Source organism: Gouania willdenowi, chromosome 18 (genome assembly GCF_900634775.1).
Source record: "Gouania willdenowi chromosome 18, fGouWil2.1, whole genome shotgun sequence".
In the NCBI taxonomy this organism is placed as follows: domain Eukaryota; kingdom Metazoa; phylum Chordata; class Actinopteri; order Blenniiformes; family Gobiesocidae; genus Gouania; species Gouania willdenowi.
The window spans coordinates 28029515-28049408 of NC_041061.1; the positions used below are offsets into that span (position 1 = coordinate 28029515).

General features: G+C 40.8%; 2 protein-coding genes across 3 annotated transcripts in view; both read left to right on the forward strand.

The window, feature by feature from the left end:
* LOC114480392 (NLR family CARD domain-containing protein 3-like) overlaps nt 1-19894 on the forward strand; it is a gene marked incomplete at its 3' end in the record, with an annotated part of 182964 nt that overhangs the window by 71120 nt on the left and 91950 nt on the right. The window lies entirely within an intron of this gene.
* Nucleotides 695-5228, forward strand: LOC114480402 (E3 ubiquitin-protein ligase TRIM39-like). Of its 2 annotated transcripts, none has more exons than XM_028474525.1 (3): nt 695-790; nt 2216-2331; nt 3609-5228. In XM_028474525.1, exons 2-3 carry the CDS (start codon nt 2311-2313, stop codon nt 5070-5072), a joined length of 1485 nt encoding a protein of 494 aa, XP_028330326.1. In that variant the 5' UTR covers nt 695-790; nt 2216-2310; the 3' UTR covers nt 5073-5228. The 2 variants fall into 2 exon arrangements, with proteins under 2 accessions (XP_028330326.1, XP_028330327.1); XM_028474526.1 differs by having other exon boundaries at nt 704-790; nt 2222-2331.

Genomic DNA, 19894 nt, shown 5'->3' on the forward strand with positions numbered 1-19894 from the left:
TGGAATTCCTTGTTGTGGTCTGGGTAGACAGTAGAGGTAGCAGCACAGAGCCTTCGTTAGCATATCAATTAAAGCCAACATAGCGTGTTGTTGGGGCTCACCCCAAGTGAAAGGGACATCCTTCTTTAGGAATGTGTAAAGAGGCTTTGCTAAAATGGTGTAATTGTCAGTGAATTGCCTGGAGTAGTTTCAGATACCAAGGAAGATTCTTAAGTCTAAGACATGCTGGGGAACCTTGAGGTTCTGAAGACCCTGGATGTGTTGTGCCTGTGGTTCTACACCCTTACTACCGACTTGGAGACTGACATAGTTCACTCTTGTGCGGTGACATTGACACTTGAACAGTGAGATTTTAGCACCGCCGCAGGTCAGTACATGATCAATTTCACTCCTGTGGTTTGCAAAATTTGTGTTTCTCAATAATATGTCATCAACATATATGAGGGTGCCATGAGAATTCAACATGGCTGCTGCTTGGTTCAAAGGTGTGCGACGTCAGATTTGTTTTGATTGCAATGATACCGTTCGTAAATTATTTCATAAAATTGTCCGGGGAGCAGAGCCAACAGTCACCTGCGCGCAAAAGCCAATCACTGTAGAGCTGATGACATCATCACTGTAGAGTTAGAACTGATGAGATCATCACTGTGAATGAGCCTTTTCTGTCTTTGATCACCGTCTTGCACCCAGTACTGCATTATATAGAGCACTAAGAGGATCGCTTCCGGTCTGTGCATCTAAACTGACTGTTGTGGATTCCGACTCTGGAATTACTCTGTTCCGCCCATCTGTAAGTTACACTGTTTCAAAGTAACTTATGTGTGCATGCCTGTCTGTCTGTGTGTGTGTATATGTGTGTTAGCGGCAAATAATAATAATGGAACGTCTCACTGCATGTAAAGCTACATATTATTAGGGTCCGATGTCCCAGAATGGGACAGAGGAACCTATTGTTTTCGCTTTTATTTCCTAATATTATTATACCCCGCCCGCCTTTGATCGCTAATTCGACCCCCTAAAAATGCCCGAAAACTCACCGAAATTTGCACGCACCTCAAGCCTGGCGAAAAATTTGATAATTTGGTGGCATGAAAAAAAACGGACAGAAAACGCACGCTATGCGTGCGTTTTCGCCGCCAAAACAAACGATGGAACCACACGACCGCCAGGTCTGACCGATTTGCACGAAAATCGCCACATGTAGTCTTCGCCCCAGAATGAGCAAAAAGTTACATTGTGACCCCGCCCAAAACCAAACAGGAAGTCAGCCATCTTGGGTCAAAGGTCAAAAATGGCGTTTCGCCCTCGAAACGCATCTGCGCTAACTAGTCTGAGGGGATTCATCCGATTCGCTTAAAACTTGGCAACACCACATAGGACCCATTGAAGATGAAAAGTTATCGAAAGAATTTTTGTATCTGTCACGGTTTGGTCGTGGCGCCGCCACAAAAATGCAATGCTAATTTTCGTTAGCACGCAAAAAATTCCAAATCTCCATAACTCTGACACACAAACTTCGATCAGCTTCAAATTTCACACAAAGGACATGTGCCCAAGATTGGTCATGACTGCTTTGAAACATTTCCCATCATGCCTTGTGTTTTTGACCGGTGTCATTTAAGGTCATGTACACGGTTAGCATTTACAGGACGCCGTTCTAGGAAAAAGCTTATAACTCTAGAATGCAAAGTTCAAACTGCTTCATATTTGATACACATGATGACCGTACAGCCATAAACAAAACTCGAGAACCAATTTACCCATAATGCCTTGCGTTCTCAGAGGGCGCCGCTTCTGTGGTCGTCCTACACGAGCAGCTGTAGCGGACAGACGATATGTCGTGTTGACTTCAAAACACTGTAGGATGAATCTTATTAGATGGAAGCACATAGCTATGGCAAATAGAGCAGGCTGTGAAAAGTGGGAGGGGCCTATCATGACACAGGAAAATCCTTCGCCATAACTACGCCGTTATACGAAAACGCTTACAACTCCAGGCCAATATCCAATTCCCCAACAGTGGTATACGTGACCGTGGGTTACCGCCCCCGGCCGCTTCATCGGACCCTATGATGCCGCTCGCGGCTTTAATAATTATTATTATTACGTATTATGACAGGCCCATATTTCACTGGCCTCAATCAACAGGAACAAGTATTTATTCATTTTAATGTGACACATTTAACATGTGATCATTATTTTGTTTTATCCCAAGATATAGATTGTCAATTGAGGAAAAGTTGGAATTGAGCTGCTGAAAGGAAGTGACGGATTGCTGCTCTGCTGCTTTTAACATTGAAGGGCTTAATTATGGGACGTCCAATGTCAAAGGTAAGTGACGGTTTTCTAGCTGTTTTTAGCATTAAACTCACTTTGTTAACATTTAAAACAGGGATTCACGTCAAACAACATGTTATATATAATTGTATACAATATGTTTCTGTGCTGTCGCTGTTGAATATTTTTGTAGTCCAGTATTCTACTGAAAATTCCATAGATTAACATATTTTTTTAGTTAAAGTGAAATTATAATTATACATTAAAAACTAACATATTTGACTTAGGAATGAATGAACCATTTGTTTCCTTTTTTAGACAATCAACACTTTTGCTTTTAATTGCATCTCAGAAAATGTGACTAGTAAATATAAAAATGAATAAAATACAAACAGAATAACAACTTTCTACTTCTGCCAAGTCCAAACATCTTCTCAGATATCTACAACTACATAGATATCTTTATTTGAGGAACAGTGAAAATAACGAACTAAAGTTTAGACTTGGTGACGTGACAATTTCCATATCTTGAACTTTCATTCTACCGAGTGCAAATGAGATTTGAGATAAATGTAATGTTCATTTTGAAAAAAAAAAACAGGATTGAAGTGCAGATATTTCTAACCATTTTCCAGGTTAGAGATTAAATGTGTAAAAAGTTTGCCATTGGTTTCCATCATCTACCACCCACCACTAAAAGTCATGTGATGTGTGATATGACCTAAGAAAGGTCTCTACTGCTCATGGGAAACTTATTTTTTTAATATAAATTAGCCTTGAATGGATTAAAAAAATAACCAATCAATTGAAAATCTGACTAAATAATTATGATTAATCACAACTTGTGAATTTCAATCACAAATTGCACAGAAATTACATGTATTTATAAGTTACATTTGAGGCAGATAATTAATTTCATTTGTTTTCCCAAACAAAATCAGTGAGAAATGTAGTGTGTGGTCCATGCAGATTTTAAAGGTTTGTGCTGTGTTAAACTTTAGTCTGTTATTACACAATATATTGGTTATTTTAAAGAAAACAAGATTGTACATTAAAATAAAGTACACAAAAAACTAACCTATAATTTTGAAAAATTCCAGTGTTAATATGAGAGAACCTTAGAACTAATTTGAACCTTAAACATTCGAACTATTGCACTTTTACATTCAGCTGCTGAGGCACAGCCGACTGTCCACATTACTACAGGAGGACTGAATCAATGCTAAATACTAGAGGTGATCTCAGTGAGATGGACTCAAAAACATTAGTAAAGGAACGTTCCACAACAATGAGAGTATCCTGTTAATGTGCTGTTCATCTCTGTCCCTCAGTTTGTGGACATGTCTCCTGCCTGCAGTGGGACGTCTGAACATCCCTTCCTGTGCTCCATCTGTCTGGAGGTGCTCACTGATCCAGTCACCACACCATGTGGACACAACTTCTGCAAAACATGCATCAGCACATACTGGGACACCAGTACCACCAGCAAGTGTCCCATGTGTAATCAGGTGTTCAGCACTAAACCTCAGCTGAAGGTCAATATTATGATGCGTGAGATGGTTTCTAGGTTCAGACGTGAATCTGAGAAGAAAGCAGCAGCACCAGGAGAAGTTCTGTGTGACGTCTGCACTGGAACCAAAGTAAAGGCCCTGAAGTCCTGCCTGGACTGTGTGTTCTCCTACTGTGAGACTCACCTGGAGCCTCATCTGACAGCATCAGGCCTGAGAAGACATCAGCTGGTGGAGCCTGTGGAGAACCTGGAAACCAGGATGTGTCCAAAGCATAGCAAACCTCTGGAGCTGTTCTGTCAGCGCGATCAAACACGTGTCTGCTTGATGTGTTCTCTTTTGGAGCACAGGAATCACCAGTTAGTCCCTCTGGGAGAAGATCTGTTTGAAGACAAGAAAGTTTATCTTCAGCAGATGATCCAGAAGAGACGGGAGAGGCTGGAGGAGATCAGAGAGTCAGTGAGGATCAGGAAGGCTACTGCAGACAGAGAGAAAGCTGAAGGTGTGGAGCTGATGAAGAGAAACTCTGAGGTGGAGCAGCTCTCCCACTCTGAAAACCACCTCCTCCAACACTTCTGCTCCCTGAAAGCTCCTCCAGCCACCAAGGACTGGACAGAGGTCATGGTCCGTCCATCATCATGTGAGGAGACTGTGCTGGGAGCTGTGACTCAGCTGGAGGACACACTCAGTGACAAGATGATGAAGATGTTTGAGATGAAGAAGATGCAGCAGTTTGCAGTAGATGTGACTCTTGATCCTCTTACAGCTCATCATGATCTCATCCTGTCTGATGATGGAAAACAAGTTTACTGCAATGCAGTGAGGAAGAAACTTCCAGACAACAAACAGAGATTTTCTAAATGTGTCAGTGTTTTAGGGAAACAGAGTTTCAGTTCAGGCAGATTTTACTTTGAGGTTCAGGTTAAAGGAAAAACTGACTGGGATTTTGGAGTGGCTAAAGAATCCATCAACAAAAAAGGAAAGATCACTCTGTGTCCTAAGAATGGTTACTGGACTGTGGCACTCAGATATGGAAATGTGTATAAAGCATGTGAAGATCCTTCAGTCATTCTTCATCTGAATTGTGTTCCTGAGAAGGTGGGTGTGTTTGTGGACTATGAGGAGGGTGTGGTCTCCTTTTATGATGTAGATGCAGCAGCTCTGATCTACTCCTTCACTCACTGCTGCTTCACTCATAAACTACACCCATTCTTTAGTCCCTGTTTAAACCATGGTGGTAAAAACTCAGCACCTCTGATCATCTGTCCTGTCAATCAAAGTGAATGATCAGTGTCATGATGAAGTCTCACCAACAATAGATTCAATGGTTCTCTGCAACCAGTCACTTCTCCAGGTTGGTTACGCACTCCTTCCAACCTAACATGTATGTTTCTCAACAGTGGGAGGAAACATTTTATTAAAGAAGTTTCACATTTGGTGTTTGGATTGTGATGAAATAAAAGTGGATTAAAAAAAAAACATTTTACAAAATTATTCATTGTACAAACATGTTACATGTTTTATGATCAGTTAAATGGTGTTAGTGGCTAGTAAAATAGGAACATGATGATTTTTCTATGAAATGTAATGAAAATTAGATGATCAGGTTATCTAAGGAGTTTGTGTGAGTCAATTTAAGTTTAATTTGTAATTGTGTTGAGTATAACTGTGGTACATTTTATTTTTAAGTGTTATATGTGGGTATAAATGTTGATACAGTATATAAAACTATGTACACTCTTCTTTTTCTTTTGTTTTTTGTCATATTACTTTTGAAACCTACATGTAAAAGAGGGTGATTGAACCTCAAAGAAGTATTCTCTGTTTATCCAGGTTTACTTAATTTGAATTGAGTTTAACAGTTTTTTTTTTTTTTTTATTTCTCTCTGAGTTTAATTTTTTTTAAAAAGGATGAAGTTGTATGCCACCCTTTGTAAACTTTGTGTAATTGTTCAAATAAAAATGCAGAAAAAAAATGAGGTGAAAATAAAACATTTGCATTAGTTAAAAAAAAAGTGTTCTTAGTGTTCTTTTTTTAAGTCACTGCTACTATTCCTTAATATCTTACCCTTTAATTAAAGAGAAACCGTGAAGTTTTGGTGTTTAAGAAGTGTTTATCTCACTGGTAGCCCTTTGGATTAGTCACTATTTTTAAAGTAGCTCCATGTTTCACAAAGGGTGGTGACTTTAGATCAGTTGTTTTCAACCTTTTCACACCGCGACCGCCAAGATAAAGGTTCCAGAAAGCGGGGACCTCCACTCTTGCTGAAGGTGGTTGAACACAGACATTAACTCACTCAGTGCCATTGACAAGATAACTCGTCATTTGCGTTTTTTTCACGGGGATTACTAGAAAACACCCTGGCGGAGGTCCCTCATCAATATCTAAGCTGTGGGGTGTTGTAGTGACCAACTGTGCCCTGAAGAAGGCAGCAGTGCACCTTTAGATGAGAGATTAGCCACTGATGCTACCCAGCAAAGCAGGAAGAAGCAGGTAAGAGTGAGATTATGGCGCTACAGAGTGATATTGTGACATATCCAGTAACTCACAGCTCCATATACTAACACAGAACATGTGTGGACCTGAGGGGATTATTGATAATGTTGCGATGGTGAAATAAAACCATCAACTAACAGGGCCAAACGGGTCATCGATGCGTGTCGGGAGGAGGAGGGGGGTAGCAAAATAATAGGTGACATCTAGGAGGTAGCAGCGCACCTTTGGATGAGAGATCATCCGTGCTCAGCAGAGCTCAGAGGGAGAGGAGGAAAAGCGTTTATGAGACAGAAAATGGCGCTCCATACGAGAGTTGACATTCCCAGCAGTGCACAGCAGCACACACTCGACCAGAGCATGTTTTGAACTCATGGATAGTGCGGCGATGGTGAGATAAAACCATAAAAACAACGGGGAATGCAATGCCACTCTGCATGTCCGGGAGGAAGAGGAAGTTGCGTGTGTGCAGACTGACGGGAGAGAAAGTTGGAGGAACGCCAAAATACAGTAAGAAATCAATTAAACTCTGGCCCAGATTGATAAATAATAATAATTTTGCCATCAAAAGCCCTGTCTCAGTGTTTTTTTGTTTTTTGTTTTTTTTTTATATAAGGAAACAATGTTCAGATGTTAGAGTTGGCACTAAAGCAAAAAAAAAAAATAGCTTTAAAGTCACTGACAGGGTTTTTTTTTTTTTAGAAAAGGATGTTCTCAGCTTTTTGCTCTGAAAATGATGATTTGTGTAATACTGCGTTTACACCAAACGCGTTTTCTGCGGGACCGTTCACGTCTGTCGCCCGGAACCTTCCGCAGGATTCGCGGGATTAAAAAATGTTTCCCTATTTGCTTCATATTCACGTCTGAAGCGAATCTCCGCCCACCAGATTCCCAAAAGGCGACAACCAGGCTCTGTTTGTTTCCACCATCAACTATGGAGGACCCCCATCATTTCACTGCTCCTTACCCTCGGAAGGGGAAGAAACGTCGGCCTTCCTGGCTTCACCAGGTTAACCAGCGCCACATCCAACTCGGTGAGCTTCACTGCCTGCTTCAGGAGCTACGCCTGGATGATGACTGCTTCCAGTGGTACCTGTGGATGACCAGCGCCCGATTCAACGACCTGCTGGGTCGGATTGGCCCACGGATGTCCCGGCAGGATACCAACTACCGGAGCTCCATCTCTGCAGCCGAGCGACTGTCTGTCTGTCTCCGGTAAGTTTCATAAGCAACCGAAGATGCCATGATTCATCAGACACATCTCTTAAATACACAATAAAGATAGATACTATATTAATCCCAAAGGAATATAAAAGTATACTTATTAAAATGATTGTTTTCTGGAGATACCTATTCTGGGAGATAAGGCCTGCTTTATTATTGTCTTTATCATAAATATATTACAATTAAAATAAAAGTTAATCATTATAATAAATTATTTACTATTGTTATTTTTTTTCCTCTGGAGACCTATTCTGGAAGATGAGGCTTGTTTCATTAATAATATTTATTGTTTTTAACTCATATATTATTAATAATTCATAAATCATTAGTTATTTACTACTGTTAATTATTGTCATCCGGCAACACATTCTGGGAGATAAGGCCTGTTCTCTCTCTAATCTCTCCACCTTTTATGCACACGTACACACACCCACATTATATATATCTGATTATCAATGATCTGAGCTTTTCTATGTTCACTGTGCAGGTATCTGGCCACAGGTGACTCCTTCAGGACCACAGCTAACAGCTATGGACGAGAGGTCTTCACATCGTACTTCTCTGCAGGAGCCGTTCCATGGCTAGACATATTGCACCAGCACACCCAAAACGACTATTTTAAGAGCCAACCACATACTTCTATAGAGCAAACTTCCTACTGTATTAACATGTGTACAATAAATATGGAAGAATGGGGAGAGAAATGTGTGTCAGCTTCATTTTTAACCAGAAAGAAATAATCCAAGAAACCTCACCTCTGAAAGTAATTTAAGGCATTAAAGGTCTCACAGAGAATCAATATGAGGAAACTATATATTCTTGTATGAACAAAATATATAACTTTGATGTGGTGTACACATAGCTGTTAAAATGCATTGATAGAAATTAAAAAGAAAGCAAAAGTACACTTCAAAATGTGTTTTTAATCAACAATTCTGAAAGAACACCATTTACATTAACATAATACCTCAATTTTAAGCAAACTATTTACTTCAATATTATAATATTTACATAATAAACAAACTAGTATAAACAACTATTCACAATGTGGTTCCTGCCATGCAAAGAGTGCCGCCCATCCAGCCCATCCAGCCCATCCAGCCCAATCAAAAACCTAATTAAAATTTTCCAAATTTAGTGTTACCGGATGATAATGAAGAAGTTTAAAACTTTGAAATTTAACGTTCCCTAAATTCTGGTGGCACTTTTTGCAGGGTAGGAAGCAAGCCTCTTAAAAACATTTCATCCTCAGTCAGAGCTGGTGGTGAGGAGGTGGTCTACTGAAGGTCTGTAGGATAAGCTGCTCCTCCTCTCTTGGAGGGCCTTGGCTGGGCCTCTTCTTTGCTCTTTTTCCTTAAAAATAAACAAACACATTATATATAATAATAGCTTATCTAGTCACTGTTACTTAAATAAGATCATAGATATATTTTAATTAAACATTAAATTAGGTAATGATCAACATTGTCATCACTAATATACAAAGTATTTATAGATACATTTTATTTATAACTGAATGCAAAACAACTTCTGTCCTGTTTATATCAGATGGTTTGGCTGCACTTGTTTCTGCAGGAGATGCTGCTGTAGCATCATCACCATCATCATTATCACCATCATCATCATCAGCATCTTCCCCTGCTCCCTGAGCACTATCTGTCCCCCTCCCTCTTCTTCCCCATCACTCATTTGATCGTTTACCTCTGAGTGACAGCAAACACAATATATGAAACACATTACTATAGATTTTAAATCATTATACTAGATTTAGATCCCCCCACTAGAAGAAGCCCTGTGATACATAAAGGCCTGAATATTAACCTGGTATATATTTCTATATGTCTGCAATGATAAACAAACCTCCAGTCTCTGATGGTTGACCATACTCTGTGGTCCTGTCTTCCTCAACTCTCTGCCCCATGTTGCTGCTTGTCTCTCGCGGTGAAACAAAGGGGTCGATGAAGGACATGACCACAGGGTATTTCCACCGTTTGGATGTTCCTGCAGCTGACCCACTATGCTTCTCCTGACTTTTTTTTCCTCTCATAAACCATCAGTGAAAAAAGCTGGTGTTAGCGGCTAATGCTATCATTAGCTAATGCTATCCTCGCACACTGCCGACTTTCAAAGATAAAAACTACAGAGAGAACTGCTGCTCCCACCTCCTCGCTGATTCTCCTCCACACCAAATCCTTCCTGGTCCTGGTCCCGGTTAAAATAACAGGCCGTGTCATACAGCTCCCAGTGGTCACACACCGCCACGATTAGCTTCTCAATGGTTGAGCGGGTGAAAATACTGGTTTCCGTGTTGCCTGCCTGACGTCATTGCCAACAAGGACTGATTGGCTTTCGCGCCTGCGCGGCACGTGAAACAACCGCTGGAGTTCAATATTTTCAACTCAAGTGAACGGCGAATATCACGAAAATCGGGAGCGCGCTTGCAGTAACCATCGCTTTCCATGCGCGAAACAGTCCGCGCCGCCCCACCGGCGAATAATTCACAGCGAAACCATTGACTTTGCATGTAATCTGTTCGCGTGTGCCGCAAAAAACGCGTTTGGTGTAAACGCAGCATTACACATTTACACACACAGAGAAGCACTTACCTGCTTAAACACACACGTAACTACAAATATGTGTATGTACCACCACCCCAACCTTTGTACACATTTACTTACTTCCATGGACACACACACACACACACACACACACACACACACACACACACACACACACACACACACACACACACACACACACACACACAAGTACACACACTCACATGCACAAAACTTATTTAGTTACATACAGTGGGGCAAAAAAGTATTTAGTCAGCCACCAATTGTGCAAGTTCTCCCACCTAAAATGATGACAGAGGTCTGTAATTTTCATCATAGGTACACTTCAACTGTGAGAGACAGAATGTGAAAAAAAATCCAGGAATTCACATTGTAGGAATTTTAAAGAATTTATTTGTAAATTATGGTGGAAAATAAGTATTTGGTCACTTCAAACAAGAAAGATCTCTGGCTCTCACAGACCTGTAACTTCTTCTTTAAGAAGCTCTTCTGTCCTCCACTCGTTACCTGTATTAATGGCACCTGTTTGAACTCGTTATCTGTATAAAAGACACCTGTCCACAACCTCAAACAGTCAGACTCCAAACTCCACTATGGCTAAGACCAAAGAGCTGTCGAAGGACACCAGGAAAAGAATTGTAGACCTGCACCAGACTGGGAAGAGTGAATCTACAATAGGCAAGCAGCTTGGTGTGAAAAAATCAACTGTGGGAGCAATTATATATATATATATATATATATATCTAAAAAAAAATTTTTAAATCTAAATGTACATCTAAAGCTCAATGTTGGATCTAAATGTAAATTTCAAATGTTATAATATCTCTTTCAACGATGTGCTGCTAAAAGGGCCAGATCTCAACAACAGTCTTGTGGGAGCTCTGCCACGCTTCAGGTCTGATCCATATGCAGTCATGGCAGATGTAGAGCAAATGTTTTACAACTTTTTAGTCAGGGAGGACCAATCCAACTATCTGCACTTTCTGTGGTTCAAAAATCATGATCCGGATGGAGAAGTATTGGAGTTCAGGATGCAAGTACACATTTTTGGAAACTGCCCATCCCCATCAATCGCTACCTATGGGCATAAGAAAACAGCCATGGAAGGGGAAGCGGAATTTGGCAGTGAAGCAAGGGAGTTCATTGAACGTCACTATTATGTTGATGATAGACTGAAATCGTTCCCTTCAGCAGATGAGACAGTGGATGTACTTTGTAGAGCTCAGAAAATGCTAGCACAGTGTAACATACGGCAGCACAAAATGTCGTCCAACTGTCCCGCTATCACCAGTGCCTTCCCAGCTGAGGACCTTGCAGCAGACACACAGGGCCTCGAGCTTGGTCAGACATCCCCTCCCATGCAGCGCAGCCAAGGCTTGGGTTGGGACCTCGCTATAGACCTGTTCAAGTTTCACGTAACAGTAAATGATAAACCATTCACCAAAATGGGAGTACTTTCAGTCATTAATAGTGTGTATGACCCCCTTGGTTTTGCTCACAAATACAGAAGGACACAGTGAAGTGGGCTTTCTTCTCGGCAAAGCACAACTCGCTCCTAAACCGGATATCACCATACCAAGGCTTGAACTTTGTGCAGCGGTGCTGGCTGTCGAGGTTGCAGAACTCGTTCTGGAGGTGCATTGAAGGCGTGTACAGCACCCAGCCAACACCTTCTGACCTGTAAAATCTTGGTTCTGATGAAGTTCTTGTCCTGTCTGTCCTGGACACTGAGCAGCTTGTACTTGGACTGGTCTCCATGGTGTCTAGGGTCCAGGACCAGCGCTCTGCAGTGCTCCACAGCTTTCTCCCAGCTCTTCTTCTCCTTCATCATAAACACGTTGTCCTCCATACAGACAAAGGGGAAATGGTGGCTGCAGTTTTGGATGGTCATGGTTTTTTTTCTTTGATTGTAGAGTAACACACAAGTTCTCAGAACCTGTCCCCGTAGAACCAGTCACTGTAGAACCAGTCCCCGTAGAACCAGTCCCCGTAGAACCAGTCTCCGTAGAACCAGTCCCCGTAGAACCAGCAGAAAGTTTCTAAACATCAGTCACAGAGAGCAGGTTATGTTCAAATTCTGAGTTTCTGATTGTATAAAGTGAGGTTAGTTCTATGAGTCTGTTACCATGGTAACATTCTCCTTAACTGAACCTGATTAAAGGCAGGTTTTGTCAAAGAAACTCTGGGTTTCTACCTGGCTCCGCCCACCTGAACACTGCTTCTCAAGCAGCACTTTAATGAACTTGTTTAGCTTTCAATCACTTTTTCTTTTTTTTTTTATTATGTCAATGTAAAGAAATACAAATTTATACCTTCAATTTGATACGATAATTTAAAAAGTCAAATTAAAACCTAAATGTGGTGAGATGATGACCTAAATATTCATTAATGTTATGAATAATATTTTTATATTTCATTTTTAGCTGCTGCTAAGTGTTATTTTCTCCTGTCGTATTAACCCTAAATGAACTGAACATCTTCAATCAATTATTTATACATATTTGATAGGATTTTAAGTACAGTTAACTGTTGACTGTCTGAGTTATTGTATTCTAACTTAGCCCCTATTCTGTCCTTTAGGCTGTGACTATGTTACCTTTTCCTCTTAGAAAAGGTTCATGTTCCTTTAGAACAGGTTCATATTCTCCTATAAACACCAGGGGAACTTGTAGCTCCATCAGAGTGAAATACATCACTCTCTTCTGGGTGGTTGCCATGGTAGCTCGTGTAATCTTTGCCCCAATGGATGATGGCATTTATGGCCAGGTTTACATACTCAGAGTTAATTGATCCACTTCATACCAGCTGTAATGGAACCAGATACTCAGAGTTTCCCATCGCAGGTTATTTTAACTCAGAGTTTATGGATAGACTCAGAGTTTGTTGAACCTCCTTTCTGGAATACACCTCTGATCTTTTTCACCAGAAAAATAATCAAAGGACATTTTTGTGACTCAATATTCACTTCAGCTTTTCTTATGTCTGACGTCACAGTTCATCTCATGCTTCTTCAAAGTGTTTCATGGTCTGTTTATTTTTATTAGTTTGTTTCAATTTTTTATTTCATTATTAATAAAAACTCACACAGAAACCCTGAACCCCAGTAAAGTCCAATAGATTCCAGTATTCTTAATGGACTAGCCCTATGGTCTAAACCTGATTTGACCACGCCCCTTTTCCAATTTCATCAACCTCTCTAACTGTTCCAGTTAGAACTCAGGATAACAGAGCCGGACCTTCAGGTGAAACCTGAGAGTCTGGCCCCTTTAATCTGGGTTCTAACTGGAACGGCTGTTTCAACAATGAGAAAACATCTTAGTTACCGTAGTAACACCGTCCATGGTCAAGGGAGGTATTTCATCAAAGTGTTCAAAGGGGCTTCAGGGACAGTCACAGGGCAGAGCACTAAGGCTCCCAGTGCATGTACCTCCCGTGCGCTATTACCTGCATTGCGAGCGTCTGCAGTGTTGGATGTGATGTCCAACAGCATCCATCAGCACCGCTGCTGCTCCCTCTGTTCATTTAAATTTAACGATTAGTGCTGAGTTCAACAAACACTCATTAGTCTAAAACATTACACAATATTTAATTGTGAGTTACAGCATCATCTTTTATTAAAAGCTGATGGGTGTTTTAAAAAAATTTGAGAATCACATGATCAGTGTGTGATCAGTGGTTTCTATTGGCTGTTCATCAGTAAAAGCTGCAGCTCATGCGCTCTCACTCTCGAATCATTAAATCTGTGATCAATCTTGTGGGTCTTATGAAGACGTGTATTTAATCTAAACACTATCAGCTGATTGGCTGAGGTGGGGAGCTCCAAGCTGAGAAGAGTTTGATGGAACGCCACTTCAGCGACGACGGTCTTTTAAACCGGCCGTGATCGGTCACACTTTTTGGTCACTTCTTCACTTCATCATGTCAGTGACGTGACGACCGCAGAACAATATGAATAAAATGTGCCTGTGGAGCTGAGGCAGGAGCAGAGGGCTGCTGTAGAGAGAGGGCTGATCACTTCTTCTACAGCTGTAGGTTTACAGAACTTATCATAGACAGCTCCACCTGTACTTATGGTTTAAATGATCAACTTACAGAGTTTATAAAGGATGAGTTCACTCAAAATGTAATTATAATTTAAAAGGTGAATTCAAGGACTATGCCACTTTTATTTGGCCCCAGTAAGTTGGGGAAGTGTACAGCCCTTCCGCTACAGTGACATCATTTATATTGATTTTTAATGTAATGTAGTCGCCAGAGTCGTCTCGATGTCCAAAAAAAACATCAAAATAATGTTGACAGAGTTTGAACCCTTGACTCAATGCTCCCAAGAGCACTTCCTCACCTGCTACGCCACTGCACCTTTTACACCATGGTGATGATATATCCACCTCTATTACAGTATGAAACAATGTAAAGTTAATCAGAATCAACTTTATTGACCAAGTAATGTATGTTATACACACGAGGAATTTGACTTGGTGAACTGTACTCTCTCTAATAGTGTAAACATTAAATAATAAAAATCAACTAGAAAAAACAATAATAAATATAAACATAAATATAAACAGTAGTTAGACTAGAATGTGCAAAACTAAATAAAATAACAATAATAGTAATAATAATAATAATAAGAAGAAGATAATAGTGCAGTAGTGTAGGAGAACATTTAAATTAAATAGTATGTACATGAACATTCTCAGTGACACATTGTTCCAGGGTTGTTATGTTTAGTTCCATGTTTATTTCACAGAAACAGGTCTGACACTCTATGACTGTTAATCACAGTGACAGCCTGGGGCAAGAAACAGTACAGTGATCTGTAGCGTCTGCCGGAGGGGAGGAGTTTAAACAGATTGTGTGCAGGGTGTGAGGGGTCTGCAGTGATGCTACCTGCCCGTTTCCTGACCCTGGACAGGTATAAGTCTTGGATGGAGGGCAGATCAACACCAATGATCTTTTCTACAGTCCTGACTATCCTTTGTAGTCTGTGTCTGTCTAGTTTGGTTGTAGATCCAAACCAGACAGTGATGGAGGTGCACAGAACAGACTGAATGATGGAGGTGTAGAACATGATCAGCAGCTCCTGGGGCAGGTTGAACTTCCTAAGCTGATGCAGGAAGTCCATCCTCTGCTGTGCCTTTTTCCTGGTTGTGTCTACAGTGATATGCAAAAGTTTGGGCACCCTTGTAAATGTTCATGATTTTCCTTAATAAATAATTGGTTGTTTGGATAACAAATTCCAGTTAAATTTATCATATAGGAAACAAACACAGTGATATTTGAGAAGTGAAATAAAGTTTATTCGATTTACAGAAAGTGTGCTAGAATTATTTAAACAGAATTAGGCATGTGCATAAGTTTAGGCACCCTTGCATCTTATTGATTTTAATACTCTTAGCACTAATTATTGGAACTCAAAATTGTTTTGGTAACCTCAGTGATCCTTGATCTTAGGGTCTGGATTCTGGTGGGAGGTATTTTGGACCATTCTTCTCTGCAGATCATCTCTAGTTCAGTCAGGTTTGATGGTTTCCGAGCATGGACCGCCCGTTTTAAAGCACACCATACATTTTCAATAATATTCAGGTCTGGGGACTGAGACGGCCATTCCAGGATGTTGTACTTGTTCCTCTGCATGAATGCCTTAGTAGATTTTGAGCAGTGTTTAGGATCATTGTCTTGTTGAAAGATCCAGCCCCGGCGCAACTTCAACTTTGTCACTGATTCCTGGACATTGTTCTCCAGAATCTGCTGATATTGAGAGGAATCCATGCGCCCCTCAACTTTAACAAGATTCCCAGTGCCTGCACTGGACACACAGCCCCACAGCATGATGGAACCACCACCAAACTTTACTGTAGGTAGCAAGTGCTTTTCTTGGAATGCTGTGTTCTTTTTCCGCCATGCATAACGCCCCTGGTTATGCCCAAATAACTCTATTTTAGTTTCATCAGTCCACAGCACCTTGTTCCAAAATGAAGCTGGCTTGTCCAAATGTGCTTTAGCATACCTCAAGCGACCCCGTTTGTGGCGTGTGCAGAGAAAAGGCTTTTTCCGCATTACTCTTCCATACAGCATCTCCTTGTGTAAAGTGCGCTGAATAGTGGAACGATGCACAGTGACACCATCTGCAGCAAGCTGATGTTGTAGGTCTTTGGAGCTGGTCTGCGGGTTGACTGTGACTGTTCTCACCATCCTGCGCCGCTGCCTTTCGGAGATCTTTCTTGGTCTTCCACTTCGGGCCTTAACTAGAACTGTGCCTGTGGTCTTCCAATTCCTCACAATGTTCCTCACAGTTGAAACTGAAAGCTTAAATCGCTGGGATAGCTTTTTGTATCCCTCCCCTAAACCATGATGTTGAATTATCTTTGTTTTCAGGTCATTTGAGAGGTGTTTTGAAGCTCCCATGTTGCCACTAATCAGAGAAGATGCAAAGAGGAAACACCTAGAATTTTCCTACTTAAATACCCTGACTCATGATTGGATTCACCTGTGTATGGAGATCAAGGATCACTGAGGTTACCAAAACAATTTTGAGTTCCAATAATTAGTGCTAAGAGTATTAAAATCAATAAGATGCAAGGGTGCCTAAACTTATGCACATGCCTAATTCTGTTTAAATAATTCTAGCACACTTTCTGTAAATCGAATAAACTTTATTTCACTTCTCAAATATCACTGTGTTTGTCTCCTATATGATAAATTTAACTGGAATTTGTTATCCAAACAACCAATTATTTATTAAGGAAAATCATGAACATTTACAAGGGTGCCCAAACTTTTGCATACCACTGTATATATATATATATATATATATATATATATATATATATATAGAGAGAGAGAGAGAGAGAGAGAGAGAGAGAGAGAGGAGAGACGAAAAAAATTACCCAAAAACAAAAAAAAATTACCAAACAAATGCACAAAATAATTCCAGTAACACACAATGTAAACATAAAGGGTCTATACTACAAATCTAGATTACCTCTTATCACACTAACTTCCGGGATTTAATCTGTGTGCGGGACTACAAATCTCGCTGGAGCTCAATCGCTATAGCAACTCGTGCCTCACAACAAACCTACTTGCTACCAGGTTTTGTTCTCGCTTGGATCGTAACGAGTACTAAAACCCCACCTCCTGACCAATCAGATCTCTTAGAAAGCAACCTGTCCAATGAAAGGTGATGTGTGAACACGTCACTGTGTGGATCCATAGACATTATATACGTATAATGTTTATATACATTATATACATTATACATTATATACGTATATAATGTCTATGCGTGGATCTGTGACGCTGATGCAGAGAGAGAGAATATTTAGACATTGAGGTAATCCTTTTATTTACCGATGACATCCTTTAGGAAACATAGGCATTTCTATCTGATGAACTGATGAAATAAAATCAACCGATTAATTAATTATTTAAATAATTAATGTAATCCGAGGTAACGCTGAGAACCTCAGTCCTGTAGATAATATAAATATAAATATATTCCACCTTATGATGTAGGCTGATCTGTATGAACAGTGTGTTTATGTTCTGCTGCTGTACTGCACAGACGCACACGTGTCGGTAGCTCCAGAGGGGTGTTCCATAAAGGAGGGTTAACAAACTCTGAGTCTATCCATAAACTCTGGGTCAAACTTACCCAGCAATGGGAAACTCTGGGTATCTGATTCCATTACAGCTGGTATGAAGTGGGTTAATCAACCTTGAGCATGTAAACCTTGGGTTACTTCTATGCACGCGCCCGATTAAAAAGCCATCATCAATGGATCAGAGATGACTCAAGCTGCCATGGCAACCACCCGGAAGAGAGTGATTTATTCACCCTGATGGGTGAAATAAGCCCGGTGTTTGAGAAATATGAGCCTGTTCTAAAGGTGTGTTCAGTCTTCAGTGACAATAGTGGCTTAAATCACCCGTAATTAGCAGTATCGTGCCGTGACCACTAGGATTGGGTAGGCACGTTGCAAATCGAGACCACCAATGACATATTCATATGTAAAAACAATTATTTAATATAGTCTCCATACTCTCCCAACAAGATATATCTCATGACACGGCGGCGCATCTGCTGTTTGTGTTGGAAACACAGAAACACGGAGAAAAAGACAACAACAACAACTCAGAACAGCCTCAGTGAGCGTAGATGCATCCCTTTAGCAACTAACACTCATTAAGGCCCGTGACTCCTGCATTGGTGACATCGCTTGGTGCTGTCTTCACCCAGGAACATCCAACAGGGACGCGGAGGCCAAATAGAGAAGGAAGCTTTGGCAGTCACGTGGGCATGTGAGCGCCTAGCGCCCTACATTTATGGACTCAGATTCATGGACTCAGATACGGACCGGTATTACAGTCGGACAGGTTTTATGATATGATAGCCTGATATGAAAAATATAAGAGTATCCTAATACACTTTCACTTACTTTCATACGTGTTTCGATGTCTTCTTCTTGTTCTTAATTGTTCAGGTGGGTTAAAAACAGGGAAGTGTCAGGTGAATGCATTTAAAGAAATGAACACAAATGCAAAAAGGTCACAACACGAATGCAAAATGGCCATAACGAAAGTGTTTCCCTTGAACCAAGCAGCAGACATGCGCACTTTATGCAAGCAACAGTCACTGTTGAGGGCGACCGTGGCTCAGGTGGTAGTGGGTTGTCTACTGATCGAGAGGTTGGGGGTTCGAACCCAGTACCTGACTATGTGTCGAAGTGTCCTTGGGCAAGACGCTGAACCCTAAGTTGCTCCCAGTGGTCGACTAGCGCCTTGCATGGCAATCCTGTCCCACTGGTGTGTGAATGTGAGAGTGATTGGGTGAATGAGGTGATATGTAAAGCGCTTTGGGACTGCTTCAGTGTGGTGATAAAGCGCTATATAAAATCAAGTCCGTTCCAGTCAATCATCACTGTAGAGAAGGGACCAATATTCCAATGTTCTAATGTTCTAATATAACAATGTTCCCATGTTCTAAAATGGGTGGGGCATGGGGGTGGGCTTTCCAGTGATTGGCGCTGGCGCGCATGTGGCTACGGTGTGCAGTGATTGGCTAGGTAGGACCTATGTTCCAAAGTTTCTCACGTATAAAAGCAAATGACTTGTTTAGCTCAGATCCAACAGACAAGCTGCAGGAACTCAATCTGCTAAAGAGTCAAGTGCTGGATTTGTCAGAAACACGTTTGTGGCTTTAAAGACTAATTTTACTCCTCTTTGGATGTGGATTCCCACAAGGATCGTCCTTCAATCGTCCTGTTTCATTCTGGGAATAACTCAGAATTATAATTATTAACAACCATAGGGAGAGAAACGTGCTTGATGGAGAGACTGTTGGTGCAGATTGGCATCCACACTTTGTCAGATTTTCCTAGAGCAGCTGTGGCTACAGATGGAGCTTCCTTTCACTAATCCCACTGTGGTGTGTCAATAAATAACAGTTCCTGTAAAGGGCTTTGGGTGTCATGAATTGTTATTTTAAGATACTCACTAACTGCACAGTTAAAAAATACTTTTCAATTGGATGAATATATGATATATATTTATCAGTTAGTGTAACTCTTCTGTTTTCCGATGATAATTGGAGTTGTCTGTAAGCTGTGTTTGGATCCAGAGTGATTTTATGTGAATACTTTAAGAATCCAGCTCTGCTCACCGGCTCTGATGGTAAATAATCCACCTTCATCACAGTCTGACAGACTTTGTTCCAGTATTTCATCAGGATTTTGTGGAGATGTTCTCTGAGCTCTGACACAGCTGCTGTCACCTCCTCAAAGCTGCTCTCAGGACCTCTGTGGATGATG

Excerpts from the sequence above, each read along its gene's own strand:
- LOC114480402 (XM_028474525.1), top strand. The coding sequence starts at position 2,311 with ATGGGACGTCCAATGTCAAAG. Across the intron at positions 2,332-3,608 it reads TGGGACGTCCAATGTCAAAG|TTTGTGGACATGTCTCCTGC; the intron begins GTAAGTGACGGT and ends TCTGTCCCTCAG.